We start from the raw sequence: 10,630 nt of genomic DNA on the forward strand, positions 1-10,630 counted from the left end.
CTTTTCTTTTGTTGCATTGATTAAATTGTTATTTATCTGTTACTTTTCACCCCTGTTTGATTATGTGTGTGTTTTTGTCAATGCTATATTGCTTTACTATGTTTTATTATTTGTACCTCACTTTGGGATTATTTTATAATGAAAAGTGGGAAAGAAATTTCATAAATAAATAAACAGAGACAGACAGACAGGCAGACAGACAGACAGACAGACAGACAGACAGACAGACAAATAAAATAAAATAAACCAGCAGCATCGGACAGGGATCCCAACTTGGTTCTGCTGGAACACACTGTTGAGAGGTATGAATATTTTCCTGAATAGTTGCTGACTGGTAGGGTGCTGAGAACAGTTGTTTCTTCCCCATATATTGGACTACAACCAGCTATATCGCAGTGAGTTCATGGCAAACCAGCACAATTGCAGAAACAACAAAAGAACTACTGTGATAGCACATCTAGGCCACAGTTTCAAGTTTCATCATGGAAGTGCTGTCTACATGGAGATGGACTGTAGTTGGCTTCCACAGGCCCAAAGCCATAACATACCAGGTGGAAAAACCTGCAGATGTGAGACGGAGATGCAGCACATGCAACCTAAGGTCTTGCATAGGCCAGGGTGTATGCACAACACCCACATTCTTGAAGCAGATCTCAAACTTCTGAGATCTTATCAAGAAGCAGACAGCAGGTATACATACCTGAACAATATAGAACTTTATATGAGATAGAACTCTGTATGAGAACTTTATGCCCTACAGAGGACAGTGAACTAAGCCAGCAGTAAAGATAGTACTCTACTTGGTGAAGCACTAGCAACCTTTGACCTATATGACTGAACATGCTTCTGCAGCAATCAACATTATTCATTTTGCACTGTGATTTTGTTTGGTTAAAATATTTGGTCTGGTTGGAATGAGTTTGTTGTTTTAAAGGAAAACCTGAATCAGGGAGATGTATTATGTTGCGATATAACCATTTTAAGATCAGTGAGTCCAGGAAGAGAAGTACTTCCTCAGAATGAGGGGAAAGTTATGGCGGGAAGGAAACTTGTAGAAGGAGCCATTTTTGTTCTAATAAAGAATTAAGACCTTAAACTTCCTGCCTTTCAGCCATCTTTGAATGTGCACCATCCACACAAGCCTTATTTGCCTGTAGTGGCTATTGGCAGAAAGGAATGTGCTCCCTTCTCCAGGATGCCAAGAGACAGAGGAGGAATAATAAAGTATATGTATTCACTCATTAGAAATGTGGTGTGGGAACCAGCCCTCAGCAAATGCATGAAATCTAGCCTATAGCATCTCACTCCGGGGTAATTCTAGCTGTGCAAAAGTATACTTTTTCTTATGCATTTCTTCTTAGTTCTCTGCTAGGCTTTGCTTCTAGTTGCTGGTTTTGAAATCTGTTGTTGAAATAATCCTAGTTTACAGTATAAAAAATATGAGTGTGGGGCGGTGAAACTACAGCAATATTTTAACTAATCTATATTCTTCTCTTTCCAGCTCCAAGTACGACTCAGCTTGGGATCACTGGGGGCGCTGAAGTTCTATTGTCCTGCTGGTACCTTGTGTTGACACTGTCCTCTTACACCAGCATAATGTACCTGAAGAACATCATTCTACAATAAATGTAAAGAACCATGAAAAGCTTTTAAGGATTCTTTGAAAGTGCTGATGACTGGATCCAATCTGGTAGAGTTTGTTAAAAAGCGGCGTGGGATATAATCAGCAGTGCTTATATGGGGATGATCGCCTTCTGTAGAATTGCTCATTATGTAAATACTTTAATTCTACTCTCTTTTTTTATTAGCTGCATTACCTTGTGAAGAAGTACACATTGTCCTTTTCTTTTCTTTTTAAAAAGACGTGAAAGCTCTGAAATTACTTTTAGAGGATATTAATTGTGAGTTCATGTTTGTAATCTATAACTTTTCAACAGCATTCAGTCATGCTCTGCTGACTTGCAGACTGTAGTTTACATTAAAAAAAACCCAAATATTGCAGTTAAAAACATGATCTTTAAGGCTGCAATACAAGCATTTATTTTCCTCTTTAAATACAATTATATCTGCATTGACACAGAATCTTTTTTCTTTCTTTCTTTTTTTACCAAAAAAGCTAAATAATATTGCCTTTGATTCATTTCTTCAAAAATAGAACACATATCTAGATTTTCTTCTAGCATGATACTCAGATTTCAAGAATGAGCCTTGTAATATGACTGCACTGTGCAGTTACGCTATGATTTTCATTTTATTGTCAGTTCAGCATGGGTGTGCCTTCATAAGATACTGCTTTTCTCTTCCTCTCAAACAATGGGAGATAGATATATTTTGGTAGATGCTAAGCTCAAAGGTACTGAATCTCTTCTTAAGGACAAAGGTGCTATTGGCTGTAAAATGAATACCACCAGTGGGGTAAAGAAACTACTGCAAACACTGAGCACAGTAGAAAGAGTAAATAGATGGTATTTACAACATATATTCCAAATCTGTACAAAAGCAGCAGATATTTCTCAGAGACTTATTTGTGAATGTAACACTTTTCCTTTGTTCATTCCAATCCAGACCTTTTAAAAGGCTGCAGAGAAAGTGACCACCTCTTTATTTGATTGTATATTTATAATTAGTGGCAAATTCTACATGTCAGTGTTGTTCTCCATTTTGACCTTATAATGTATCAAGTTGGTTCACTTATAGAACATAGTACTTAGGTCTGTGAAATCCTTAGAAAGGTCAGAATTTTCAATATACATATGTTTCTAAAATGTGAACATGTGCACTCACACAAATACTAGCAATCATTCAAATAATTATACTTTACTACATAGGACATATGGTAACATGCCACCACCATTTAAACATTTTCCGAAAGTTGATTTTCATAAACAATAAACCACTGTTTTCAGTTCTACATGCACATATGGCTGAAGAATTTCCTCAAATGCCTGCTGTGGCTGTGTGGCACAATTCAGCCACATCTCCTCCTGCTGTGGTGGTGATCCTGTAAATCAGCCTTCCCCAACCTGGAACCCCCCAGATATTTTGGACTATTACTTCCAGCATTCCTGATAATTGTCCATGCTGGTTGGGGCTGATGGGTGTTGAAGTCCAAAATATCTGGAGGGCACCAGATTGGGGGAAGGCTGTTGTAACTGTTGTGTTACAATATCATTATTCCACACAATGTGGAAAGGGTTACAGAGAAATGCAGATGGACAAAACACCCCTTTACTCTAGTGAAGGAATGTTTAATGTAGGACATGGAACAGGCTATATATAAGACAGCTCTTTCCTCTTCACTCATAGATTATCTTAGATGCAACTTGTGAGAAACCAGACCTTTTCAAATGTTATATTCTACATATCTATATGCCAAAATGTCGACATTGTATGCCTATTTTAGCATAACGATTGCATTTTCCCCTTAGAAAGGACTTCTGATATTCTATTTCCCAAATTCTACAAATCCTGCTTCAGTCCAAATTAATATAAAAATTAAAATAACCCTATTAAACCTTAGTAAATGCAATCTAGTTAGCAACCTGAATTTATATGATTGTAAAAGGACCATCTTTTAAAACAGAAGAAAGGTGGAACTGCAAACTTGTAGTGCAATATACAGCAGACAAAAGTATCACCTACAAATTAACATGGGGCAAAATAAAAATTGCGCATGAAAAATGGGGTGGAGGGGTAGGATCTGTACAAATGTCACCCTAATGTGAAATAAGTGAATACAAAAGCAAGTGCAAAGATTTTCATTTGGATTTACTCTGGTTCCTCCACAAGAACTAATAGTGAGCAGCTCTTTGCTGCTTAACTGAGGAAGGTATTTGTTTTCACTGGCTTAGGATGAGAGATAATAACTTGTCTCTTTAACTGAAGTTGTTGAGTCCCACACAACAAAGTAAAATAACATAAGTGAGGATCTTAGGTGAGCTGTTGTATCTCAGAATGAGTTTACGTAGGCATCAAGGTCTTAAAAGCAAAGGACAATTTAGTGATGTCTCACGAAGCCATAGTCAAGGCTGCAGTGGTTTTCATCTGAGTAAATTTAACTTGTGGCTTTAACATAAAGATATGTGGTTTATTAAATAATTAGCATTATTTATCAGAGAATTCGCCACGGATCTCGGTGAGGCCAAATGCCAGTGCATTCGGCCCCCCGAACTCCATGGCGGAACGGTCTGCCACCCCCCTGCCACCCCCACAGATCCCCCCCGGGACAAGACTTACTTGGGGCGGATGTTCCAGGTGGCGGCGGCTGCGGCGGCGGCTGGTCTTCCAACACTTTATTGACTGCATAGTAAATGTTTACTATCACCATCACAAAATGTTCACTTGTGCACACACTTCAACAGAGCTTGCTTTCAAAGCTCTATCACTGTTGTTCTAGCTAGGGAATCAATCAGCTCACATGTATCCTGTCTCTAAGACCTACATTATAAATTACTTTAGCTCCTTGATCTTCTTCTCTGTAAATAAAACGTTGATAGATTAGGAAGGGAATCCAGTTTAACTAGAAGATGGCTCTTAGAAATAGTAATGCTATTTTGAGAGTATAGGACAGTAGGCCAATCTTGTTTAATCATTCCGTTTGTATTCATATGCTACAGATCTGTCAGTGTTGCATATATGGCAACAGAAAAGTTTGATTGGTCTGGTGCAATATCCTGACATTTGGTGTGACTAGACATTCAAACTTGCTGGGGCAACAGGAAGCACAAGGAACTTGTAATTGCTGTTTTTGTGGTTCTTTGTCATGGGTGCTTTGTAACAGGATAAGGGAGCTTGTTCCTCTTTCCCCTATAGAATGTTCCAGAGATGCAGACACCTGGGAGTGTGCGTCACTTGCACATCCTGTTCTCCCTGCAAGTTTGAATGTCTGATGCCCCTCTCTCTATTCTTTCTTGTATTGCAGCTTTAAAGTTCTAGAATGCATTCAACAGACTGAAAGAGCAGTGCTGCAAAAAGTATTACCTTTGTCAGTACTGTCTTAAGGAAAAAGGAACAAGTGAAAGATATGTCCAAAACAAACAATACCCAACATCACCTCTCACATACACAAAGAGCTCTTTTAATTTATTTGCTCATCCAGACTCTATAGTCAAGTTAACTGCCTTCATGATCCTCCCCCAGCACATGGAGTCTGATGATTCCTGCAGCAAAACAGGGTGATATTTTATTTTTATTATTATTGGAGATGAAAATACCTGTGATGAAAGGATTCGTAATGTTTTTGTTTGTGTGGGAATTCCTACCGCAGTAGCAGTTGAAACACATTAGCCCAATGTTTAGTCCAGCCTCTGAATTTTCGTTTGCAATTACTCGGTGCGCTTTCTTTTTAGATGCATAAGCCCATGGTTGTAGAAGAACACTTTGTGCAAACTTCCCTGCTTGTTCAACAGAGGTGATCCTATGTACAAAGCAGGAGCTCAATCCTATAAGTATTTACTGTGATACTGGGGCTAGCTCAGTAAGTGCTTTCAGGATTAGCTCCACAGAGGCTCCTTTTGAAAACATGGTAAGCCAAGAGCCTAATCCTGTCAAGACGGACACGTGAATATAGTTTTGCACTGACTAGTCCCATTAAAAAAAAAAAAAAAAAGCAGTGTCTCTGTGTTTATAGGATTAGTCCCTAATGAAAGTTGTATACTTCTTTGGTAATCCTTTTCTATATGATCATTGTACAATTTGGAATTTATTGGGACTTGATGTGGATTGTGTTGGTTGTTGCAAATTACAATAACATTTTACAGAGTTTATTAGTCCTTAAACAGTGGGGTATGTTTGCTTTCTTCTGTTTCTTACATGATAATCTGTGCTCATCTAGTTGATATCATTGCTGTTCATATTTTTAATCAACCACAATTATATTTCTCCCAGTCATGGAAAAATATGAAAAATAAATGGATTAGCTCCAAGTGATATAACTGAGGACTTATTATGCATAAATTGTCCCAAGTGTTGAATAGTTAAGGTTGTGATAATCTGTTTGACAAATCAGGACACTTAACTACAATTGTGTTGTTTCCAAATTAACATATTGAAGAAATAGGGTTGCAATTACTGTGCTGTAGGTAGTGATGCTGGTTGAAGTTAGGGATGTCTCACTATAATCGAATATGAATTGTGTTTTTTAAGAGATTAACTGGGAAAAGAATTCTTCAAAATCCAATAGAAGTAGATAGCTTTCTCTGTTCTTCATTATTGTTTAAAGGTACATTCTGTTTGCGATACAGAAGTGTTGAAATCACCACCACTAAAGCTGAGGGGGTTGCACATTTTGAGAATCAATGTTCAACATTATGCTGACCAAAATACCCATCTACCCTACACAACTGTGTGCACTTAAGAATGTGTATACCAAAATATGTATTTACATGGATAAATAATATGCCTTAACGTCTCAGTATGCACTTACTTTCAGGGACTGGACCATCCTCTTCCAGTCTGAGGAAAATAGACCATATTTCATAACTTGCAGTGGAACCATTTGTTTTTGAAAAATACCATTTTTATCCTCAAAAGGATGTTCAACACTTTTAAATATTCTTTCACCAAGTAGACTGTGTCATAAACTCAAAGCCATGGTGAAACTCTTTAACTGGAGTTTCCAGGTGGGCAGACTAAAACAAAATTCGGAAATGATTAATGTGCCATCCAGGTCCATTTAAATCTGTTGGCATTTTGCTATAGCTTTGAGTAAACCTGGCCTGCCCAATATGTAGCCCGTAAAGATGAATGTAGTCTGCTAATCATGTATGGCAGCTCTGCAGGGGCTGCCAACACACCTTCTGATTATGATGCCTGTCCAGGACTGCAGAAACAGGATGTTTGTCAAATACCTGCTGGACCACAATGTTGGTGATGGGCCATGTTTGGCTTGCTGTTCAGCCCTGGTGCCCACCATGGTGGGATATATCCTGTAGTTATTAAAGGAAGTACTGTGAGTATGGAAATAAGGTAAATTTATTTCAATTACATTTGTAAAGAGTTCATTCTCTGCACATTTTGAGCACGATGTCTTCTCCTCTTCCTCCTTCAACGAGATTTCCTTCCTTGATCCTTCTTCTCCTTGTAATGTGGGTGAGGAAACTAGCAGGAGAAATGAGTCAGTAAAAGAATTAGACTCATTAGAAGCAGAAGCCAAAGAAATGGGCATATGATAAAATTAGAGTTGTTTGAGTCAGAAGCATTCTTTTCAGAGGATGTATGCTCTGTTTCCAAAACATCTGTAGAGCTGGATGTGCCTGAACTCATCTGATCTCAGAAGCTAAGCAGGGTCAGCCCTGGTTAGTACTTGGATGGGAGACCACCTGGGAATCAGGCTTCCTGCACTGAGCAGGGGGTTGGGCTCGATGGTCTTGTAGGCCCCTTCCAACCCTATGATTCTATGATAGTAGCTCTATGACATGTATGGTAGAAGCGCATGATGATGTTGATGATTTAGGCATGCAAAGCAGACAACTAGTTTCCATCTCATGTATGTTACGTGCAAGATTTCACCTGCTTTGACTGCAATCCTATACCTACTTAGCTGGGAATAAGCCTTATTGAAGTCAGTTAGACTTCTGGGTAGACATGCACTATGTAGACTGCACTATTCATGCATGATGTGTCTTGAATGCGACTGACAGACACATTTCCATGCTATAACTAGGTTGCATTCTACAGCCTAGTGACAGACCACCATGGTTAAATTTAGGTAACAGCATGATCCTACAGTGTTTACTTAAGAGTAAATCCCACTGAGTTCATGGGAGACTTACTCCCATGTAAGTATGCATAGGATAGCAGTCGAAACATAAAAAAATGACTCACTTTAGGGATAGATATAATAAAGGAACTAACCTAATTCTCCCAGCTTCTATCTCATCTGTGAAGGATATTTTACTTTCTGAAGAGGTGTCTTAGGGCAAGAGGCCTCAAAAATTTCAGCAGGCTTCCCCCCGCCCCCCCGGAAATTATTTTCTTTTCACTGATCAAATTTCACTCCAGTCCACTCTCTGTAGAGATCTCCCTGGAGGTCAGTGAGGCAAGCTTTCACTTCTACAATCCCCCATTTTGTCTGTAAGTACTGTTACACGGGACCCCATAATGTCATTTTATTTTGGCCAGGATCCAAAGATCCACGCGACTCATGGGAGAAACCGAAAGGTGACATGAACATGTGTTTAACAAACAAATGCTCCCCCGCATGCAGCATGGCAACAAACTTTTGAAACTGAGAGGTGTTGCAGAAGCCATTTGTGATATAGCATGGAAATCTGCCTTTCAAAGTAATAAAAGCAAAAAAAAAAAATCCTCCCACTGGTGAACACAAGCCCTTTGCTCTAGCCTAAAGTTGCTCTTTGGATCCTAAGGTCCAAACTAGATGTGACATTTATCACATAAGTTCACCCTTGCATAGCTGCTTTTCAAAAAAATAAATAGCTGGATCAGGAGGGTGAGCCAAATGCCTGTAGCATGGGGGAGCGGGCCCTTATCCCTTGGCAACCACCCCCAACTTGCTATTCACAGGGAAAACCTCGTTGGTGCTTCACACCTATAAGGTCTGTCCACAGTACTTTAAGGACAATTCTGCTGGTAAAATGCAGTAGCCACATGCAAAAATGTACGGTTACCATATCTCCCCAGTGCAATAGTCTTGGAAGTAGTGGGTGTAAAGACTTCCTTAAAGATCTATGACCTTTTTGCCCCTTTTGAAGGAGCAACTTTTTGCCCCTTATGAAGCTATAAATATCTTGAACTGCCTTGCAAGACTCAATAGGATCATGGACTCTGTTTAGAATTGAATTTTATTTTTTTACAACATTGATTTTATGTTGCTTTCTTCCCTGTATCCAGTTGGGAAGTGTACAAATCCGTATACAATTAGGTTTGCACTGAGAAAGAATACTTTACTTTCAGTTTGATTCGTTTAAATATATTCATTATTACACATGAATAAAAGCATTAAATGCACTTTAACTGGGTTTGTTCCTGTTGACAATTTAATCCCTTCTTCCTTCTCCTCTCCATTAAACATTAGAGGAAAAGCAGGAAATTTATGCTGCCTCCTGGATAGACCTAAAAATAGCCAGGTTGAGACAATGATAACAAGTGGAGCAGAAAAAAAATATTGAGGAGATTCTGAATGAGAACTGCTCTTGTTCTGAAAACACATTTCTGCTTGGGGGTGTGTGGGGATTTTCCTTCTAGCCATTCATTTCTTTTGTGCTTAGTACTGATTACTAAGCATGACTCACTTTGGTTCCCTTCTCCAACCCTTCTGTTTTCACTTCCTTTATAACTTCTGTATCCAGGGTTGTCTGAAATTTTCTATCAGAAAACTAGCTAACACATTGACTTCTTCAGGCCTTGGCTTCCATAAGCTGGAGATAACACCAACTGAACAAGATTTGCAATAAATGTGATTTTAAAATACACTGCAAGTTTTTGCGATGTATCATCCATAGCAAGGGCATTGTAGGAAGCTGAATTTTTTAAACCTATGATTGCGGGGTGACTTTCTCTGCCTGAATATACCCATTCTTTGCCTTACCATAGAACAAGGGGGAAGATCAAGGTAACAGATCAACGTGACAAACAATCTGTTTGTGTGCCAGTATGCTACTTGGTAGTATATTTCTGGCTCAGAAATAACATTACAACTCTACAATCATACCCTTTGTCTGCTGTCATGCGATCATCCCCACACCACACCCAGCCAAAAAAGAGTGTGCCTCTTTAAATCCCTCACATTTCCTTCAGCCTTGGGTTCTAAAATGCTAGAAACTGGCTGTTTATATGAATGGTCATTAGTTTCTGTCTATAATAAATAACACTGGGCACAATCCAGCCAAAACGAAGTCCTTTTTAAGTTCCATCAGTTTCAGTGTTCAAGTTAAACACATACTTAGATCTCTCTTGTTGAAATCAGTAGGACTGAAATGGATTTATCTTTGGCTGTATAGGAAGATAATTCTGTTTTTTTCCCCTCCATAATACACACTGACAGATACTAATTTTCAACCAGAATAACCTTTATTCTAATTATGTGTATAATAATATAAGATTTTCACTCTCCAAAGTGAAAAACCATATTTCCTACCATATTGACCTTATGATAGCCTTAGAAACAGTGCAAAGAAGCCGTAGGGATTTAAGATAAAACCATGAATTTTGCCTTTCAATATTTGTTTCCCATCTGAGGGAAGGGATGGACATTTTTTCTTTGTGCTGCTCTTTCGTAGTTGGCACACTTTGCGCAAAGAATAATTTAGCTTGGACACCACAAGTCTTCTAGATATCCTTAACATTGTTCATCATCTTTAGATATTACTTAATGTAGCAATCCTTCATCAGCCAAAATACAAAGGTGAGAGAGAAAACATTACAGGAAGTAACCATAAAAAGTTGACTTGTCTCCTTATAGTTAATGTTAATGAGATAGTTTCCTTGCAAAAATGTCAAGTTGGTAAAAACTGCAGGAGGTATCATGCTTCATTAGGCTATGAAAGCTTCAAAATGATAGTGAGACTGGGTTCCTCCCTCATTTCAGCAGAAATTGCTAAAAGCATTGGATTTTTCCTCCAATGGAATTCTAAATTTGAATTTTTCTTCATTAATTTTGACCTTTTGACAT

At 38.5% G+C, this 10,630-nt stretch overlaps 1 protein-coding gene across 3 annotated transcripts in view; it reads left to right on the forward strand.

The window, feature by feature from the left end:
* The window catches only part of NEGR1 (neuronal growth regulator 1), a 791,297-nt gene extending 784,894 nt beyond the window's left edge, over positions 1-6,403 (forward strand). Inside the window, exons 7-8 of one of the 3 annotated variants that reach the window (XR_014790510.1) lie at positions 1,502-4,683; positions 4,877-6,402. Coding sequence is in view for 2 of the 3 variants with exons in the window: in XM_084852229.1 (XP_084708355.1) it covers positions 1,502-1,626 (125 nt within the window). In the remaining variant the exon portion in view is untranslated. Of the gene's footprint in view, positions 1-1,501 lie in introns of all 3 variants that reach the window. The other 2 variants (XM_084852229.1, XM_084852228.1) reach the window with 2 other exon arrangements.
* The last annotated feature ends 4,227 nt before the right edge of the window (positions 6,404-10,630 follow it).

The sequence above is a fragment of the Heloderma suspectum genome, chromosome 4 (genome assembly GCF_057233095.1).
Source record: "Heloderma suspectum isolate Gila_16-S chromosome 4, 16-S_ref, whole genome shotgun sequence".
NCBI lineage: Eukaryota > Metazoa > Chordata > Lepidosauria > Squamata > Helodermatidae > Heloderma > Heloderma suspectum.